The sequence below is a fragment of the Tachypleus tridentatus genome, chromosome 12, assembly GCF_004210375.1.
Source record: "Tachypleus tridentatus isolate NWPU-2018 chromosome 12, ASM421037v1, whole genome shotgun sequence".
Lineage (NCBI taxonomy): Eukaryota > Metazoa > Arthropoda > Merostomata > Xiphosura > Limulidae > Tachypleus > Tachypleus tridentatus.
Window position 1 is genome coordinate 96421797 of NC_134836.1, and position 22730 is coordinate 96444526.

Below are 22730 nucleotides of genomic sequence, written 5' to 3' on the forward strand. Positions count from 1 at the left end.
CAAATCTTTACTTTTAGTACAAACATGAAGACAACCAAACTAATAAATTTAAGTGAAAAGATTGAACTCTACAATTCAACATTATTATTGTTAATGATGGTGTAAATTGAAGATGAAAAATGCGAAAGTCAAATCGAAAGAAAAATAGGGAGTGGAGGATTGGTTCTTTGTGTCATGAAAACAGGTTTAAGCACTACGGTCAGAGGTCAAAGAGAATGTCTCATCTTTGTGGTTGAAAGAAAGCAATCTATTTGAACTTATTTAGGGTTACTTCTAATATCATCTTTTCAACTGTGTTTGACTACAGTTACAAGAGCGATCAACTGTACGTAGGTAATTTTTACACTGACTTGGTCGGATTCAATGATCCAAGCGACTTGTGGGAATTCATTATCAACAGTTCTGTTCTTGATAAATGTTTTCAATCTTTCTCTAGTACTCCCTACTCTAGTCACACTCTTGTCTTTTGTGTATCTGTATACGTGTTTTGTAATTTAGATATAGTGAACTGATATTCACGGAGAATCCAAATGAACTCACTTTCTTTTGTTATTTTAGGTACTACTGAAGTTTGTCTTGCTTTCTCTCCAGACGTGTCAACAATTTTTTGTGGCATTAACAGCTTAGGCGTCTGTAAAAACTATTACAGTGTTTAATTTCACTTTTAATAAACATCACTTTTCCTTTACATAGCTTCGTGAAAACGCTTCCAGTATTATCCCTATTCACCTCGTGCAATAGGTTTCGGTTCATGTAGTCACCGCCACAAAAGAAGCATTTATTTTTCATGAAATCTAAAGCTTGCTATTAACGAAGGTTCAGTATTTTGAGGAGTAGGATCTTCACGCTACAAGTTTCATTGTGAGTTATATTTTAGTAGCAACTTCTATGTCATGTTGTCGCTGACAATATTAATGTATCTGTGTTTTCATTTTCAAGCTTCCTTGCTATTTCTGAAATGACTTGTCGGCATACTTGGCCTTTTTTTATGATAAACTTCAGAGCCCTTTAATGAAAGGATGTGCATTCTATTAGAACTTCTGTTGTACTCAAAATGTAATCGGTTGCTAGATGACTCAGTATGACACTTGTGTATAGGCTGTCTTCAATTTTATGTTTCCAGTTTTACTCCGTTATACTCTAACATACACGCCGTTTTACGTACACTGTGTATTATTCTGTCTGAATTAGTCCTTCCGGTGGATCACCGGTGAGTTTGCGCATTTACAACGTTAGAATCCGGAGTTCAATATCCCGCAGTGGACAAAGTTCAACTAACCCATTGTGTAGCTTTACATTCAGAAAACGACAAGAAGGTCAAGGTCACATGTTCAATGGATAGCTGACACTAGACAACATACATGTGGGCTCGTAAATACAAGTTTTAATATCACTTGTAGTCCTCGAATTACTGAAATTTTGTACTAAATTCGTAGTCAATGCTTCGTTACAATGATAGCCATTAGCTGACTCAGATTCAAAGGAAGCACTTGCATTTTTTCAAACTAGAATCTACCTAAAGCACTTTTATGTTAAGTCTCGTGCTTTCAACTAAAAAAAAACCCTGGAAATATTACTGTTAAGACAAGTTTGAGAAATACTGACTGGAACGTACGTCAGCTTACTTGTTCAAACCTAAATTATCAGTAAAGTGAAAGGTGTGTTGTGTGTTTTCTTATAACAAAGCCACATAGGGCTATCTGCTGAGCCCACCAAGGGGACTCGAAACCCTGCTTTTAACGTTGTAAATCCGGAGACACACCGCTGTACTAGCGAAGGAGGGGCAGTAAAGTGAAATGCGCGATTTTACAAAAGTATGAAGCATTAGTTATCAGAAGAATATTAAACATATGGATTCAAACAAAATCCGATAAAGAGCTTTAGCGATAGCAAGTAAGTGAAAATAAAGACAGTTAATGTACAGCAATAACCACCAAACAGTTAAACAAGTTCGAACATGTTGTAAGGCACCTCATCCTACAAGTCACTGTTTTCTTACCACAAAAGTTGGGGAGAGAGATAACAACAGTAAGATATTAATATTAAGGGATAACAACTGGAAGATATTAATATTAAGGGATAACAACAGGAAGATATTAATAGTAAGGGATAACAACAGGAAGATATTAACATTAAGGGATAACAACAGGAAATTATTAACTTTTCATCACATTATATGAAAAACTTACTGATAGGACTGCGGAAGGTTAGCGCAAGGGGTGTACTGTTATCAGGATAACTAACTTCTGCACCTGAGATAGTACTTGAAAACTGATTGAATCAATTATGAAGAAGAAAAAAAAACATCTTAGTCGTAACTTACAGTTCTCATTATTCAAGGTTATTGATAATTTATGAAGTTCCTAAAATAAATCTAGCTAAGTGGTATCGAACAATTCTGAGAAGAGTCTAGGCCTCACATTTTTAATGAAAGAAGAACAGCGATCTTGCAAATCTTTGATAAATTGCTCAGGCAGAGTATTCATGATGAAACTTTGTAGAATGGACGAAAGGCGGAAGACTTTCGAAACGTTGTCCTCTGCACTCGTGTCTCCACAACAGTTTCTATCCATTCTACAAAATTTCATCTTGTAAATCTTGATGTAAAGAAGAGTTCAAATGTAAGCACTGAATAACTACAAATTTCATAAGTACACAGGATTGGTCTTAAAGAAATTTTCTTGTGAATTCTATTTTGTTAACTGTTAGCTTTAAATACAGTGAGCCAGAAGATAGCTTGTAGCTTGATCGAGTAATTTGCAAATGATCTGTAGGTTTTGAAAGTGCTAATTCAACTAGCTTTTGAAAATGAAGTGTTAATAAAAATCGAGTTTATTGTCCTATAATTGTTGGTAAGCTAACAAAATTAAAAATAATTTGACTTAATATGTTTTAAAAACTTAACAAACAAATAAAAGTAAATACTTGCATCAATTATTTACAGCAAAATAAATATTAACCAAATATCCAGATATATTGCATTGGAAGTAACAAAGGAAATGTTGAGTAATAAAAACAAATATTATTGGATTTCTACCTTTTACTGTATGCAAATGAACTACACCGAAGTACAGTCAGGTGCTGAGAAGCATATAAAGTCAACTAGCAACCCAACAACTTGTTTGAATTGTGTCTAGTAGCACTGAACATTTTAAACAATATTCAATAATCGTACATCGATAACTTTGTTATAATATAAAACAAAAGTGCTTCAAGTAAATACATATAACATCAACAGATAATAATAAGGATAACCATACTTAAGACAAACAACGTTATTTATAACACAAGGAGATACAGATAAACGTTTCGGAATTTAAAAATTCCATCTTCAGATTTAGGTACTCTAGTTGCCTGCTGAAATGTAATTATTTTAACGGTGTTGTTTATAATTTAGTAATAAATATAAGGAAGTAACTTTAAAATCCGAGAGATTACATTGCCTTATATATATTGTATATTACTTAATAACTTAAATTTTGTACTTTCGTTACTTAAGAATATCTTAGATTGAAAATACATATAACACAATTTACAGTTATGTTGTTTTGTTGTCTGTTTCTTTCGGTTCCTTTTTTCCGTTATTATAACCAATCAGGATCAAGCGGTTAAGAGAAGTGGTACAAAAAACAATTAAAAATATCCCAGCTTGTTATCCTTCGTTTTCTTTCATTAGTGTTAAGTGGATTTTTATTTCATAAACAAGAAAACGTTTAGCAGTAATTTACCTTGATGCTTTGTTTGTCTTAGTTGTACAGAAACCTTCTGTGCCTTTTATTTGCTGACTTTTTGAAGCTTCCTTGTCGTTTTTTTTTTTAACTTCGTCAAGCAATAATACATTAAAAACCAAAATCACAGCGCAAAACTATTTGTTATAGAAGTGATAAATCAACTACTCTTGAAGTTGATGTTATTGTTATATAATTTCTCCTCTTTTTTTACCTTTGTTTGATCCTTGAAGTCGATTTTACCAAGTACGTTGTCAATTTTCATAATAATGTTTCCAATTGACTCTTCCATTTTGTCTACCCGAACGTTCAGGCTAGAAAATACATATAAAAATGTTAATTTTATTTATGTACTAGAGATGTATACTACTAGGTTTCAGGGAGACTAATTTATATATATTTATATTTATATATATTTATATATATATATATATATATATATATTTTTTTTTTCAGAATCAAACTACGCATTTATTTTAACCACAGTATCTTACGTACCCGAACATTTAATATTTCACGGATTTTTGTTATAAGGCCTAGGTAACGACGTTAATTACATTATATTAGTCCCCCAGTAGCTCAGCGGTATGTCTGCGAACGTACAACGTTAAAAACCGGGTTTCGATACCCGTGGTGGGCAGAGCACAGATAGCCCATTGTATAGCTTTGTGCTTAATTCAAAACAACAACATAATATTAAAACGATTTTGAAACCACACCACGTCGTTAAGATAAACGTCGATAGGTCAAGTCATATTCTAACGACTGTGCATCTTAATAATAGACCTGCAGCGCTGTTTCCATCGGAAAAGACTCTGTCATAAGGTTGTCGTATTTAAAACATACTACTACTCTTTACATAATCATGGTAATGAATAAGGATATTAAGTACAAAAAATAAACCCACATTACAAATTCTAAATCTCCGATCTAAACACATCTTTATTATCTGAAAACAAATAATTTCCGTCAGAAACGGCTGTTATATACCTTCCCAAAACTGATCAATGTTTAGTGTCATCACACTGCCTAAAAACGAAAACATTATTCAAAAAGTTAAGGCATCAAAATTGTTCACCTTAACATTAAATATGTATATAATAATACGTCACATTAACACTAATAACAACAGGCAGTCTTAATGAGAAAGTTATTCTGTTTAGAACACAATATTAAACTATTTCACTGAGACATTTTGGTCAAAAGGTACAGTTTTACAACTCGAAATGTTAGTAATTAAAGAACTAGGTTTATTTAATAAGTTGTTACGTGCAAATCTAATTATTGATAAAGGGTAGTTTGTTTAATCGAAATTTTAAACAATAAGCAAATTATGCTATGCTCCTCGGAGAGGATCAAACCATGATATTTCAAGTTATAATTTTCTCGAGCTTTCCGCTGAACCGGTGGGTAGCGTGTGATTAAGGTGTAACAGATTTACTATAACATATTTAATTTATTATCTATGTTTGTTTCAGGTCAATATATATTTAAAATACATGAAAGTTACATTGTTAAAAGTGTATTGCGAAAGACCCGCATGTTTCTAAATTTGTAGAAGAGTTAACAATGTACATATTTACGTAAATACCAGTACTGTTGGGCCAGCTGAAATGTCTAGTACCTCGTCTTAAAGCTTATAAATCGCAACATGCGGAGAGACAGTTTTAATATTGTTAGTTTGCTACAATCAGTATGCTATGAACCTCGCAAACTATAATTGTGGTGAACGCTTATTAATCAGAAAACTACAGATATTTAACCAGGAACGTCTAAAGATTTCAAACATTACAAACCGTTTAACTTTAGTGAATTAACTTCGACCATTAGTATTTCTATGAAGACATTAGACATTGTCTTCAGTGAAAAGAATTGCGTGTGCTCAATGAAGCAGCTACCTAGGTGTCAAATGAAGTGTGCTACTGTATCAACATAGAATTATTAAGTTGTCCAGAAATAAATGTCGTTTTAGAACTGCGAAGTTTGTAAAAGTATAAAACAGTGTTGTAAAACATTCCGTAATCAAAGTAAGCACCATTTGCTTCAAAACACTTTAGCCAACGTGTAACGATGCCGTTTATGCCCCTTGCTACAAATCTGTAGGTGGAAGAAACAGAACCTTGATTCCCAATTCGTTCAATTTTTGGAGCGTCATCCTTGATAGGTCTAATAACGCCAATTTTGTTGATCTTCAGTCAGCTCATGCAGAACCCACTTTTCCAACTTTTTCGTCTTCACAATTGCACTCAGGTAGTGGGCAATGCTTGATTTGCTTGTGCTTAGCTATTCTGCAAGCTCATGTACTGCTGTGAGAAGGTCTGTCTCACCTGCTTCTCTTAATGTGTTTTATCTAAGGATGGCTTCCTTCCACAACCTTCGTGGTTTTCAAGACTGTCATCTTCATGTGGTAATCACTGGAACCAGCGCTGAACAGTACGTTCAGTAACAGATCCATGGCCGAATGCCTGGTTGATGTTCCGTGTAATTTCGGTAGCTTTTCGTCCAAGTATAAAGTCGTAGAGGAAAATTAGACGAAAGTCTTTCTTATTCATGCTGCTTTGGGGGTTTCAAAACTTACTCTGAGTAGAGTTGGAACAGCGGACAATTAATACACCTTATAAGTAACAAACGTTGGACGAAACCGACCAACGATAAATTACTCAGTATTCAGCTTCTAAATGTCGTCGTGAGAATTCCGACATTTATTTCTCGACAACCTAATAATATTTTTCTTCGTGAACCATCGATAAAAGATTCAATTCCATATAAGATAGAAGACTCAGTATTCTTTGTAAGTTTATAAAACTTTTGTATATAAATTATTATTTGTAACTGTTATTATAAATTGTATTGCTATTTGTATATAAAAATATATTTGTGTTAGTTAACAAAGAAAACTGTGCGTATCAATCTTGTTGGCAAATATCATAAATTTAATACGTTGACATTCAATTCATTTCTAAAGTAAAATTAAAATTTCCAGCTATTTGAAATCGTAATACGTAAGATAATAAATTGAGGGCTCATGTCCGATATCTGAAACAGAGACAAAATTCGTTTTAAATTAAAATTAAAATCGTAATTCAATTTATATTCATCAGTGCCAACAAGATTTGATTATGTCTCATTATGAAGATTTTTTGAACCACCCTCCCTTGAACAACTAGAAAAGTATAACGAAAGTGAATTGCTCGAAAATGTCAAAACCTTAGTGATTAAAAAAATAAATCAGAAAAAATGAACTAAAAAAGCGTATTGTTCAAATACCACTCAATGATGATTAGTTGCCTGAGGAAACTTTAGGGGAATATTCCAGTGTCTCCAATATCCAATCAGAGTTAAGTAATAAAAATAAACTAGAAATTCAGTTAAAACTCGAACAAATCGACGTTGAACAAGCTGAGAAAAACGATCCCATATCAAAGCCGAGAAAGAGCAAGCCTGTATCATATCTGAAAAAGATAGTAAACGTTTCGAGGCCAAAGAAGCTCGTATTGAAGCCGAAAATGAAACTAGGCTGAACGAAATAGAAATTAGACTCAACTCCAATAGATCAATAGAATATAACAACTTTGAGCTTGTTCGAAACATTAAAGCATTCCCATTTAATGAAAATTAAGTTAATAAATATACTCTTCAAAACAAGAAACGCAAAAGGGATATTTTTGTTATTTTAAAGAGAAATATATGTAATAACGTTACAAGCTCAGAGTATGTAATGTTACACGTGTTAAGGCACTGACTGTCAGACCAAAATGACAATAAAAGTTGTGCACTTTGAAAACGGAGGAAAACATCAGATTTTTCGCCAAAACGCATGCGTGTCCAATAAATTTGTTTGAGAGATCTGCATGTTCTGCAAGTGCGTGTAACATGTGCAAAATCCCTATAAAAGTGAAGGGTTCTCGGTTTCCATAGCTCAGTGTTAAGCCACCGACACACAATACAGTTACGCCAATACTGACTGAAGCACAACGCAACAACGCCACTGGTCGCTTGGAAGCAGGCGAATCTCGATCAGATGTTGCCAGAGCTGTGAATGTCCACCCAAGCACCATCACAAGGCTATGGAATCGTCACCAACAACATGGATCAGCTCGTGACCGTCCACGATCTGGCAGACCTCGTGTGACCACGCCCGCACAAGATCGCTACATCTGGTTACGTCACCTTCGGGATAGGACCACCACTGCGACGTCTACTGCCTCAATCATACCAGGGCTGCGTAGGAGTTCCGATCAGACCGTACGCAACCGTCTACAAGATTCTTTGGCCCCATGTGCAACCCATCATGGTGAACGTCAACGACGTTTTTTCAACATGACAACGCCCGTCCTCACACAGCCCGACTCAACACTGTCTTCTTGAGACAACACAACACCAACGTTCTTCCATGGCCCTCCAGATCACCAGATTTAAACCCCATCGAACACCTTTGGGACGAGTTGGACCGACGTGTGCGACGGCGACAACCTCAACCGCAGACTCTACCTCAGCTTGCAGCAGCTTTGCAGGCTGAGTGGGCAGCCATTCCACAGGATGTGATTCGTCATCTCATCGCTTCCATGGGCAGGAGATGCCAAGCAGTTATTGATGCTCACGGGGCGCATACTCGTTATTGACGTTGGGTGACGTTGAACTTCACCTAGTGAGCGTGGACTTCGTCTTTCCAGACTTTGGATGTTCAGCAGTGAATGTGCAAAGTTTCACACATGTCATACAGAACTACCCGGAATGAACTTGTTAACAATATGTCTCATATTTTGCCTTTTGCGTTTCTTGTTTTGAAGAGTATATTTCCAACATTCCAGACCATGGAATGGCTCACCGAAAAATGGTAATTATTATTATAGTGTTTTGATTGAAGAAGCTCATGGTGCTCTCTCTAAAACAATGTACAGATTATACGATTAAAGCAGCTATTCTCAGAGCAAACGACTTAGTACTGAAGGTTTACCATCAAAGGTTTCAAGGTCATCATAAGCAACAAAGTCAAACTTGTATGGAATTCGCCCATGAAAAAAAAGTTTATTTTGATCGATGGTGTAATTTTATGTATACTGGCAACAGTTTCAACAACGTAAGACAATTATGTCTAATTCAGAGATTTAAATGCGATACAAGTGACGACCTCAAAACTTACTTGAAAGAAAATAAAGTTGATACACTACAGGAAGCAGCTGCTTTTTCTGGTGACTACACTTTAACACATAAAACAATTTTTCATAAAACGTAATTCCTTCTATCTCGATAAAAACTTTTATCTGTTAAATCCATTAAAGCTGAAGATTCTTTTAAAAAATCTAGTTCCTCTAGTTCGAAATATTCAGACAGTCAGGATAAAACTTCATTAAAACCATCAAGGCCTGTCAGCCATTTTTTGTAAAAAACCTGGTCATGTTATGTCCGACTGTTGGTGTTAAAAAAAAAAGAAGAAAGGAAGCAACACCCAGTGCGTTCGTGTCCACATATGGATGTATTTTCAACAGATCATCCGATGTTGTTGATTTTGCCACTGATTGACCACCTTTTGTGTCTATTGGTATGGTTATGGGAGCGATCGTTGTTAGAAGGTATACTGCCTTTATATTTGAGTTCTGCCACTGGTGAGTCTGTTATTGCTCAAGGTGTTGAGGTTGGCTTTGTTAACGTTCCTCTTCATAACATTTATTTAACATTAAACCTAGTTTTACAACCAGTTGTAGTTGAAGTAAGACCGACTCTGTCAGTTAAGGATGTATCATTATTGTTGGGAAACGGTTTGACTGGGAGAAAAGTTGTTGCCGAATCCAAAATGATTAGCAAGCCGATCACTGTTTCATATAAGGATGATGTTGTTGTTGAGGATATTGAGACACGTTTCCTTCGTGTGCTGTGACTCGAGTTGAGGCTAAGAAATTAAGCCAAAAACATTTTTTGTATCCGATAAGAATCTTGTGAATAATTGTCTTACAATTCTTCAGTGAGTGACAATGATACACTACAGGGATCTAGTTCGCCTGATGAAGTTTCCTTTGCTATGTATGAACTAATCATTAAGCAAGAAAAGGGTTCACAAAAATCTTCACTATTTAAATCTGAACTCCCAAAAAATGAACTGGAGAAAGTTCCATATGATTACTTTTTCAAAAATGGTGTGCTCATGAGAAAATGGAGACCACTAAGGGTGCCAGCTTCCGAGGACAGGGCTGCAGTTTATCAAATTGTTGTTCCTAAAGCATATCATTCTGAAATATTAAAAGTTTCCCATTGGGAGGTCATCTTGGTGTCAACGAGACACGTGGCAAAATTATGAAACATTTCTTTTGACCAAAAAATAGGTAAAATGTTTCTCAGTTTTGTGAAACATATCACACCTGTCAATTGGTCGGGAAACCTAACCAGAAAATTCCCGTTGCTCCTTTGAAACCTATCCCAGCTTTTTAAGAACCCTTCATTCGTGTGATTATTGATTGTGTTGGGTTCTTACCAAAAAACTCGACCAGTGAACCAGTATTTGTTGACTATCATGAGCACATCCACTCAATTTTCTGAAGATATCCCTTTAAGAAACATTTCAACCAAAAACACTTCGAAGGCTTTTAATGATTTTGTTACTTTTGTCCCTAGAAATGCAGTCTAAACAGGGATCAATTTTTATGCCTAGGTTGTTTCAAGAAATTGTTTACCAGCTCAGTGATAAACAAATGAAATCTAGTGCATAACATCCCAAATCACAAGATGGTTCATTATTGTTCGAACCGTTCAAGTTGGTGTTTTGTCATTCATTGCATGGAATTAATTCGCTCTCCGTAAACTGTCAATAAAAGATTCATTTTCAGATCAGATGGAAGACTCAGTATTGTTTGTAAATTTGTAAAACTTTTGGATATAAAGTATTATTTGTAATAACCATTATTATAAATTGTATTGTTGTTTGTATATCAAAATATATCTATGTTAAGAAAGAAAACTGTGTCTTAATCATGTCGGTAGACATCATAAATTAGATTCATATTGGTATTCAATTAACTTCCAAATTAAAATTAAAAGTTCTGGCTATTTAAAGTCGTAATACGTAATGCACATAATTAATAGGAGAGTCGGTCCGAGATAAATTATAATACGTAGCAAAGGAAAGCTTAGAAATATTCCTGGAAGATAATATCACTACGGTTCGGGAAGCATTCTCATTATCAAAATTAGATAGGGTTTATTACAAGCTTTCCATAATTATACTTCTGTTAGTTAATACTATTACAACTTGAAGGAAAGTTTGATAAATAACATAATCAACTTGGGGTTGTTGAGTTACTATGTATTTTGTTTGACATAACTTATTTTATGAAGTTTCACATAAGCACTTAGAAGTTACTTTCGTAATTAAAATGGAATATTATTTTAGTGATTGCGTATTGAAGTTTCAGAGAATTTCACTCTTATCTGTCTGTTGGTTTTAGATGAAAAGTAATCTTTCTTTTTCACATAAAATATCGGTTCTGAAACACAGAATGTTAACACTCACCTAAAGCTACAATCAGCCATAGGAGGAAGAAGATATTTAAGTTCGTGGGGGATATCACCGATGATTATGGATTTGTTTGTCACATTGGATTATTTACACTGTCTACTACGTAAAATCGAACCCAGCTTTTTAGCAATATAAATCTGTAGACTTACCGTAATTCTACCTGAAAACACGATTGGGAGTACCTTATTTACTATGTTAACCATGGCCATTGAGTTCAAAACTTAAACACCAACTTCCCACACATAAGTCTTTATTCCCCATTCAAAATGAGGGACACTTCGCTGCTGATTCAAATGTCTACCGTCCGCCAGTTACGTCGTTTTTGCAAGTAGATACCGAAAATCATTTTCTTAAATCTAGAAGGTTTAACACCTTGCTTAAAAATAAACATTAATATTACTTTTGGAACATTTCTCTTCCACCAGCACTAAACGGACGAACTCCTTCCTGTTCCATCTGGATTTCCTTTTCCAGCTGAGTCTTCTCACCCTCTAAGTCTGCCAACATCTGTCTGGTCTCACGTTTGTCTAACTCTCGATTGCCATCACGGTCGTACTTTGCAAACAGCATTTCAATCTCCATTTCTGAGAGGTTTTGTCTGAAAGTTAAAAATAATTACTTATTTTAGTTGATGCAGATATATGTACTCTAACACATAAATAAAAGATATTTATTAGTTCTCACCTTTTCAGAGTGTGTCGCATTTCGTCAAATGACAAACTCTGATTGTTATCTTTATCGGCTAGCTTCAGAGCGTTCTGAATATCAACAATATGGTCACGCTTCCCAATTTTTCCCATGATGTTGTTGATTCCCTAACAGAAAATGAAGTAAAAACATTATATTCACTGCTTCTGCTGTTCTTACATTATCAGAATTTTAATCTTTTTTTCTTTCTATACTCGGAAAACGAAAGTAAAACAGAGGTAATTCATTATGAGATTATTCTGTTCATACAAAATAGTACTTGGCCCTAATAACGTTGTATCGGTCTCACTGGATTATTAATGCTCAGACTAAATAACGTTATTGTAAAATATTAATAAAGCAGAACGTTGCCAAAATCATAATCCCAACATTATATTTTGTGGTTTCATTTTGAGATATGCCCAAAAAAAACAAAACAACGTGAGACCAATTCTCTATGTATACCAAAAACCGACAAATTCCTTGTTAGGTTCAGTTCTTTTCGCGCCCCTATAAACAAGTTAAGACATCAATTACTTCTCTATTTATTCAAAAATCACCATCTCACTGCTAAATTAGGGACGGCTAGCGCAGATAGCATCGTGTAGCTTTGCGCGAAATTAAAAAAAAACAATCAAACTTAAAGGAGTTTTCATTACCGAGACACTGTTAATAAAAGCTGGATATTTCATATACAGATGTCTACTAAAAGTAATAAAATTATTACTATTTATATTAAAGTAGTTCTGGTGTAAAACTACAACTACCTACCTGTTTAAAGTAGTCTACAATTTCAAACTCATTCTTCTGATTTGCAATTTCTGCCTTTACTTCCGAGTATGTATCGTTGATGATTGCCAAAAACATGTTCTGTAAGAAAAAAATACTTAAATGTTTAACTTATATAAACTAAAATATAGCTTAAATATTATCGTGTAATATAATAAAAAATAACAGTATTCAATATCTGCCAGTAAACAACAAAACAGTTACAACATTCTCTCGAACTGCTCACCATTAAGACAAAGAATACAAAGAACACATAGCTGAGAAAGAAGATTGGTCCAAGTACTCTATTTGCTGCTTCTATTTCATAAAAGTCAAAATCTCCCAAAATGATGCGCAAAAGGGTGAACCTGAAAAATAAAATATTATATGCTTAACCATGAAAAATGATTTTGCAGCAGGTTCTTCAAGGAAATTGTTACCAATAAATCAAATACATGTGTCTAACATGATGAATCAGTTAAGCTCTACAACTTTTTATGGAAAAGTGTTAGTACTATAGTAACGTTAGTGTGATGTTTTATCACATTAATAGCCTTAAAAAGCGCCACGTTTGGCCTGATTCGACGTTATATCCGACAAATTAAAAAAAAATATTTCAAGAAATCAAAACAAGCGAACATACTACAAATCAAAACAAGCATACTTTATAAAGTACCAACACTGATTTTAGGAAATTACTGAAATCTTTCACTTGGGTTCCAAACAACAAGTAACCAAGCTGGGCATAGGCGAAAAATACAATACAGAACATGATACCGAAGCCCGCGACGTCCTTGGAACACTAGAAGAAGGAGAAAGAAAGAGTTAATTAAGAACTTTATCTTATAAATTTATGAAATAATTTTTGAATAGTAATATTTTTACAGTTTAATAACGATCTTTAAAAAATAATCAAAAGTAAATATTTAATCCAGTCTTAAGTACGAACAAAAATATTCAATCTGGTTAAAATGCAATAAGAATATAAATGTTTGCCCTTAAATTTTGTTTTTGAATTGAAATAAATTCCATTTCAGAAAAGTATAAGGTATTCGTGTTTATTCTATAAGAATAAACGATTTAAAAAATATAGTTGTCTACAAAGTAAACCTTTTCGGGCATATATTTTTTACAGTTATGAATATTTGGAAAACAATTTTTGGTTTATAGATAATGTAAATCCAAATAATGACGATAAAGGATGCAGACATAGGCTGCTTAACAATGCGAATTAGATTATTTAAACGTATATTACGTGGCGTCAAGAAACAAAATCACAGAATATTCTAGTTCGAGGTGACATTTCTTTCTCGCATATTTTGAACAGTTTTATCGATAATGTATTTAAAATATTTAATTTTAAGGTGAGACCATTTTTTCCTATTATAGTACAATTTAGATTGCAGCAAAATAACACCTACTAATATATCTTTGTTTAAAATAATACAACTGCATTTCAATACCTGTTAATATCGTCTTTTGTTCCCAGGCGATTTAGTTAATTATAAACTAAGTATCTGATTAGAGTAAAAGTGTGCAAACATATATTTTTAAAACCCGAATACAGTTTGATTTAGATATCACAGCCTGGTACAATATACCAAAAGTTTCAACTCGTACGTTACTCAAGGTACTGCATGTATCATTCGTAAAATACACAGTCACTTAACCTCCACAGAGTTATATACATAACCATTTACCTTAAAGCTTATTTTACACTTATAGCAATTATATAAAGCAACTAAAACATTTTCGCTGTGTCTCTTCGCTGAGAAATATAAACTGAATAATTACTGTATTACATATGTGTAAACTGTTTTTTTCATGTATATGTTAGGGACACATTATACGTATTGAGTTTTTTCTTCGCAGAAAAGTTGTAAAATGAGCAAATTTCAATCAGAGTTGATACGGTGAAACTATAGTTTTAAAGCCAGTAAATATTTTTGCTGCACATAGTAACTGGCAAATGTCGAAACGGTACCGTTCAGTGAACATTTTCATAAAATTACTACTTTTTCATTCATTATTCATGCAACAGTGTGTTATGCATTTCGTTTACGTAAACACCTGTGTGTTTACGAAGATTTCTTACTCACCCGCGACAGAGTAGAAGATAACTGGGTCATGGTCTTGTTAAAGCTGATGTACTTGAATATCTTAATCCAGGCAAAGAAAACATCTATCGCCACAGCATTGTTAAATTGCGTCTGCCAAAATCCGAGAAACTCGAAGTCAGAAAAGACATCCGGGTTTTCAAGCAGACTTTCCATCACGTTGTTCACCATCAGTGTTCTAAAGATACTGAACGCTATACACACGAGCGAGATCTAAGATGAAAGTGGTAGAAAACGATGAAAGGTAATAGAATGTTTTATTTATTTGAATCACAGAAATTACGTTCTTTTTAATTTCTATAACAGTACTATTCCACATTACAAAAAACAATAGATCTAATAAAATCATTTCTGTAGTTGTTTATTTAAATGTGCAACGAACTATTAAATATCGAATATTCTTATTTTACAAATTCAAGAAGTATTAGTCACATGAGAGTTTAATTTAATTATATATTAACCTATCCAACTATCCACAATTTTTTTTCAAAAAATATATACACGTGCAAATTTAAGATAAGTTTTCAATCTATTGTAGTGACCATATTTGTTTGTTTTTCTTACTTTCTTTAACCCAAAATATATAGTATTAAGTAATTACAAATTTACACTTGTCACACTTTGTTATAAGGTATATGCTTGACAATATTAAAATTCTATAATTGCTTAGATTATTCTGGGTAGTAAATGAATCTCTATTTTCGAATAAGATTCAAACATTTACAAAACCTTTTATTATTTTTAACACTTTGTTCATTAAGTATGAAAAAAAAACTTTATAGGATTTCTAAAAGGATTTGTTTATTGTTAAGCACAATGCTTCACAATAAGATATATGTGTTCTATCAACAGCGGGTGCCGAAACCTAAAGTTTAAAGTTCTAAGCTCTCAGACTAACTGCTAAGCCACTAGGAAGTTATAAAGGAATGCAAGTATTAGTCACTTCGTCCACCAATAGTTTACCTGTTTGTTTGAAGTTAACTCCAAAGCTACACAATGGGCTATCTGTGCTCTATCAGATAAAGCTATTAAAATGGTTGAGTTGTCCTGTGAAAGGTTTCTTACAATAAATTAAAGTTGACAAACTTTTTAGCATTCTCGAATAATTAGCACATTAAATACTTTGTTCTTTGAATTAGTGGATAAAATCTATACAGGAATGTTGTAAGTTTAAGTACTGAAGAGAATGTTAAACTTCATTTCTTTCTCTCTCTCTCTCTATATATATATATACATAATGTCATCATCTTGTGCCCTTTATAAATTTTAAAACATTTTTCTATAAATCTCTCCTGCTTTAAATATAACAATCTTTTTATAAAACTGATTATTTTAAAACATTTTTTTCAATGACTTGATCTTCTAAATGTCATCAACACAAAGTTTGTGCAAGCTAATCATCTCCACCCACCGCCAACTCTTGGGCTACTCTTTTACCAACAAAGAGTGGGATTGACCGTCACATCATAACGCCCCGAAGGCTGAAAGGGTGTGACGGGGATTCGAACCCGCGACCCTCAGATAACGAGTCAACCACCTTAACCCACCTGACCATTATAGATAGGACATTTATTTAAAGATATGTTTCGTCGTCATCCGCTGATAGGTTTTTAGATAGTATTATAAAAGTAACATGTACCTATCGAAATCCGATGAAGCACCAAAACCGAAAGCTATAACATTTTAATAAGAATCACATCAGCCTCAGAGAGTGAAAAATCATTTACAGTAAATTTTATTGTTATTTCTGCTTCACACAATTAGAACATTATTTTGATTTTCTACCTGCTGTTAAGCCTAATTTTCGTTATTTACTTATGCTTAAGGGCGACGTACGTATGGATATCAGAACTATGAAAGAATACATTCTGTATATGTTTATAAATTCATATGTAATAAAAACTACACATGAGTAACAGTTGTTTGCAGAACACTGAAGACAGTGTGTGAAACGTGCACAATTAACCATAGAATATCAAAACTATTTGAACTAATTTTAAGTACATCTAGATTTATCTTTTTCTAAGATTGACAACAGTAACGTATTATCATACGTAAAGCAAAATGGAGACTTCCAGTTCACTGCACAAACGTTTCGTTTTTCTTTCGTATGTTTTCTGTGATAATGTTCTATACTATTAAAACGTAGTAATCTAACTGTCATCATTTGTTGTTTGTGACTCCTGTATGTATATCTTCTGTACGATTTCATAATTATTTCCTCTACTTTAGATTAAGAATAAAACAGCCCCCAGTGGCAGAGCGGAATGTCTGCGATTTCCCACCGCTAGAAACCAAGTTTCGATACCAGTGGTGGGCAGAACACAAATATTCCATTGTGTAGCTTTGTGTTTAATTTCGAAGAAGTTGTACTAAAAATTCACTTTTTTGTGAACCAAATAAATTTTATTCATATTATTTTAGTAATAGGTGGCGCTAAGTGGTCTTCTTCAACGATTGTTATAAACTGAACAAATTACTGCAAAACAAAACAGCCAGTACGTTTTTCATAACTATACAACAGTTTATAATACTTACCAAAATCACAAGAATGTCCAGTATGTTCCAGAATGACTTGAAATACTTGCACTTATTGTGCTTAATCTGAATGGAAAAAAAGCAAAAATAAAAATTAATACTACATCTATTACACTTTTCAGAATAGTAATATTTCAGCAGATACTGTACTGTTTAAATTTGGTATTGTGTTATTGAAATACGCTTCCTTCTTCATTATATCTTCCAAAGTTAATGAGATCAAGTTGTATAATAATAATATGCTTGGTCACATATTTTACGTACATAGATTAATCGTACAAAAAGTAGTTAGATTAAAACGTAATAGAAATAGAAGTGAATTTAACGAAGAGAAAGAATATTAAAACAGTACTCATCACTAATATATATATATATATTCTCACCTCAATGGCTTCTTCAATAATATAGTAAATGATAAATAAACAGAAGACGCCTTCACAGGCTAGGATGACATAGTCAAAAGTGGTGACATATCGCAGTAATTTTACAGTCCTGAAACTCCAGGATGGAATCATCCCACCACTGGCTGGGAATTCAAACACAATCCTGTTGCAAACAAGAGCAAGTGAAAGAAATAAAATATGTTTATTTAACATAGACAGTATATAGAAATATATTAAATAGGCCAAACGAATTACACCCATCAGACGTAATATGTCAAAGTGTATTATTATTAGAATTAAAGTAGCCCCCCAGTGACTCAGCGATATGTCTGTGGACTTACAATACAAGAATCCGGGTTTCGGTACTCGTGGTGGGCAGAGCACAGGTAGCCCATTGTTTAGCTTTGTGTTTAATTACAAACAAACAAACAAGAACTAAAGCAATAAAACTTTCCTTACTTAGCGGAGAAATTTGTAACTCGCCATATTTAATTAACAAAAGTTAATACGTTATAATACAGTTTATTACCAAACTGTAATGAGCTAACGATTAATGATGCAAATAAGAATTGGAAAAAAAAAAAAGTGTAACCAATGCAGTCCCAAAAACAAATTCTAAACTTATAACAAAAGGTTAAATATTTTCATCAAAGCGATGTCTGTTTCAAAATAAATTCTGCAACGCAACCTGAGCTTCCTATAAATATAAAGAACGTTATGTTACATGTCTGTAATACGAGTACACATCTAGCTCCTGCTTAAAACATGCAAGAGAGATGTCTGAAATGATATAATCAAATGTGTCTTAAAGAAAGTGTTAAGTGAATTTAACATCCATTTGTTGTTAAATAACAACATTCTGTTAGACATAAAGAGCGTCCAAAACTCAGTGTCATTTAACATTAAAAAGTAAGGAAATGTATTTCATCCTACTGAACGTACATCACAAAAGGAATACCTATAGAAACTAGAAAAAAAAAACACGTCGTTGAACAACATCCAAATTCATAAACACTTAAAAATTGTGGAGATTTAAAAGGTTATTCTAAAACTCGATTAACAAAGAAAGTTTTATCGTACAAAGAACGTTACTCATTCATAAAATAATAAACATAACATTTCACAAATCGTAAGTAGAAAAACGCATAAAAAATGACGTCACAAAATATTCTGGCTTCTCTCCCTGAGAAAACCTGTCTTTAAGAATAAATTATTAGTCGGCCCGCCTAGTGAGTTTGTGAGGACGACGACTTTACAACAGATTCCATTGGAAATTTATTGTTTGTTTTTTGAATTTCGCGTAGAGCTGCTCGAGGGCTATCTGCGCTAGCCGTCCCTAATTTAGCAGTGTAAGACTAGAGGGAAGACAGCTAGTCATCACCACCCACCGCCAACTGTTGGGCTACTCTTTTACCAACGAATAGTGAGATTGACCGTCATATGAGAACGCCTCCACGGCTGAAAGGGCGAGCATGTTTGGTGCGACGAGGATGTGAACCCTTGACCCTCAGATTACGAGTCGCACGCCTTAATCCACCTGGCCATGCCGGGCCATTGGCCATTTATGATTCGTTGTCTCAGCGTTAGTTTAAGCAAGCGTATATTAACGTCGTTTTCCCTATGAGTTATTCAAGCAAACTGTTTTTAAAAACTCACCTTAATATAAATATTAATACTTGTAGATAGCATAAAAAGAATTTCTCTCATACTAAATGTAAACGTTAGGCTGACTTTTGATGCAATATTAAAGATTTTAGTGTAAAACGACAGTTTTAATTTTACCCCCTACAGGAATACAATGTAATTGCAGTAATTGCAAGTTTTAAAAAGTTAAATGTTTTGATAAAACGCGCCGATATACAAATTTATTTTTATTTTTTCTTGTCATTTTATTACTTCAAAAGGTAAATATTCAAAAGTTAATAGTATAATTTATTTCTTTTAGGTATTAGAGTTAAAAATTAGTATTTTATTTTAAATGAAATTTGTTTGGTTGATTCTTTCTTTATACATAAGCTATATACCGCCTATCTTAATTTTGAACACCCCACAGGAGCAAATGTGAACAGTCAGCAGCATCAGTCTTCAACCAATGAACAGTGGAATTTGGCGTGACATTGTAACACATACACGACCGATAGGGCGTGTACTATCACTATGAAATACTTACAAAAACCATAATAACATAGTTATGTTAAATAACTTGAAACCTATTCATAGATTAATCTAGTTTTTTTTTTAATATTTAAAATTCGCTCCCTTCCCTAGTGGCTAAATGTTATGTCTAGAGATGTATAACGCTAAAAATCGGGTTTCGATATTCGCAGTACGGAGTATAGATATCTCATTATGTATTTTTGTGCTTAACTGCAAAGATACAATTTTAAAATTTGGTCATTACTTCAAATTTAAAAGTAGGGGTAAGAAACACATTTGGATAAATTACTAAGCTATATAAACCATACACTATACTACCGAGAAACACATTCAACAATGGCATTAAAACATTAAAGTCTTAGGATTTCAAAGCTGCAAAAGAAAAAGCCCCGGATATAGTCCTTTTCTACTAAAATCAATGAACGTTGGTCACTTCATGATAGTATATAAATATATATAAATGTTTATTTATTATGTGAATAAAAGCTCATGATTCTATTATTAAAATTTACACTAGGAGTTTTCTCAACCAACTTCAAGTCCAGATTTTATACTTTTTAGCAAATTTCAATCTCTTAACAATATTTGGAGATCGAAGCAAACTTGTTTAACTGCTATACGACCAAATATTTCATTCTCGTTGAGTTTTTTTGATACTGTAGATCTGAATACTTTTTTGTCATTTGCTACATGGTTGTTTATCTCATGCTTGAGATCAGTACCAGTCTTCCTTCTGTCTTGAAGGCTGCATAAACGAAGATATTTAACATCAGTATCACTGAGTTTAGGTAGACTGCCTCTTCCTTTCCTCTTTTCATACTTAACTGTCTCGGTCTCACGATTTAGGTTGCACTTGATAGTGTTTGGGAACTTGTCCAAACCTGCAGCAATGTATCAGAGAATCCAACTAGCATCATGTAAAACCTTTATACGAACTCTTTGCTCTACTGACTATATTCTATGCTTTTGGTGCCATAGCATGACAACAACACTTAATATATAACGTGATGCACTGTTTTAATCAAGGTTTATTTGTGTAGTGCTATCAAATTGATTTATTCTAGCATATATCGGTACCATATGATTGCTTCTTGCTAGCTTTTTTCTATATAGTTAAAATACTGCATGGAGTGTCAAGACAGTTATTTCAAATCCTAAATTTGATCTGTACGCCCGTGGTACAAGTACATGGTAATTCTAAAGAATGATAAGTATTCTCACCCTGACTCATTCAGTTGTTACCACAGGCCATTCAAGCATCACCATGGTGTTGAAATTTACATTATGTAATGGCATAGAAGAATAGGCCCCATAAAATGGAAAGAATGATAAAATATTCTCTTATTCTAACACTTTTGCACAGTAGTGTATATATATAAATTTTACAAGAGATGATTTCCATCAGACCAGTTGCACCTATCGGATTATTCAGTATCAACATTAGATTTAAAGCTACAACATTAGTAATTAACTGGCCTAAAATATACGATAACATCAAGTAAATTACAGGTGTTGTTGTTTTTGACATTCCATTTAGGTTTTGCTTTTTACCTTCAAAACTAGAAGAGTTTTGAGTCCGAAAGGGACAGGTTAAGAGAAATATATACAAATAATAACAACATATCTTCAGTATACGTATTTTCATTACCAATTTTAGGTCTGATGCTTTATGATATGTCGCCAGCTTTCGACGTCCAAGCCATACAACATAAGTCGTAATCCAAAAGAAAGAAAAAAATTGCTCTATTGTTCAATTTCATATGTCCTATCATTCAAATTTAGAAAATAACTGGTACATTTTAAAGCATTTATAAGGAAAGGAGATATAGTCTTGTAAGAGGTTGTTGTATTTTTTGTAAAATAAAATATACAAGCAAGCAAGTCAAATGACTGCCGTTGGTCGAATTTCTCATTCTAGTGCCTGTATTGAATACTGACAATATGGATCGACACGACTGTTTTTAGAGGGAAGACAGCCTATCCTCCTTTGCCTGGTGATAAACTCCTATATGAAAGATCATATTAAGACTGCTGAAAAACAAATTATTATATGGCGTAGGGGAAAAAAAATCAGAAGGCAAGGAACCAGAAGGACATTATAGAGGCAGAAAGCCTTGATAATATGCCAGCCAATCGGGTGATCTCCTACCAATGTAACCCGTGAAACCGTCATCTGGTGTTCAACACAACTGAGCTTCAAATGTTTTTTTCATAACTCTTGGCTGTGTGAACTTTGACAGTGACCATCAAAATATCTTAACTGATCAGTGTTGGTCTATACCCTGCCAACTTTCTATTGAACATTTTTTTAAAGTCTACTGACATACATATATTTGTTGTTTTTACCTACCGTATGCCTAGTTTTGAACAAAAACAAAAGTCATAGCTGATAGTAACGTTTTGTGATCTAAACAAAACAATGTTATCTCATGATATTGTGGAATGTTTACTAAAATCACTCAAAATTCTACAGATTCCATAAAAGTGTTTGATTTATTCTTGCATGGGTGTCCAAATAATTGATGAAGACTTACTTTGCAACACAAAATAGATTTAAGTTAGCGTTGTATGTAGTAAAATCCAGAAATACAGCTCTCGTAGCTCGAGTGATCCATAAGTTTTCCCGCAGCTCATTCATGACAGTCAGAGCTTGCGATTTGTTGGTTCCGAGATCTATGTAGGACCCAGCTCCGCTGTAAGTGGCTATAAGCCCCCAGTGGCTAGAACCATTCATTTCCTTTTCTTTAGTATATGTCCAGCTAGGTAAAGAAAGAAAAACAAATTTAAACAAATTATCTTCTTTAAATAAATGCTTTAGAGTTTCTTTCAAAACCCAAACTGA

General features: G+C 33.5%; 1 protein-coding gene across 3 annotated transcripts in view; it reads right to left on the reverse strand.

The window, feature by feature from the left end:
• Positions 1-22730, reverse strand: part of LOC143234077 (polycystin-2-like protein 1) — a 68691-nt gene that overhangs the window by 4312 nt on the left and 41649 nt on the right. For all 3 annotated transcript variants that reach the window (XM_076471126.1, XM_076471125.1, XM_076471124.1), the window contains 10 exons: positions 22423-22647; positions 17732-17894; positions 17349-17414; positions 14793-15023; positions 13374-13495; positions 12941-13061; positions 12697-12795; positions 11923-12053; positions 11639-11836; positions 3943-4042 (listed from right to left, as the gene is read on the reverse strand). In XM_076471126.1, coding sequence (XP_076327241.1) covers positions 3943-4042; positions 11639-11836; positions 11923-12053; positions 12697-12795; positions 12941-13061; positions 13374-13495; positions 14793-15023; positions 17349-17414; positions 17732-17894; positions 22423-22647 — 1456 coding nt within the window. The remainder of the gene's footprint in view (positions 1-3942; positions 4043-11638; positions 11837-11922; positions 12054-12696; positions 12796-12940; positions 13062-13373; positions 13496-14792; positions 15024-17348; positions 17415-17731; positions 17895-22422; positions 22648-22730) is intronic.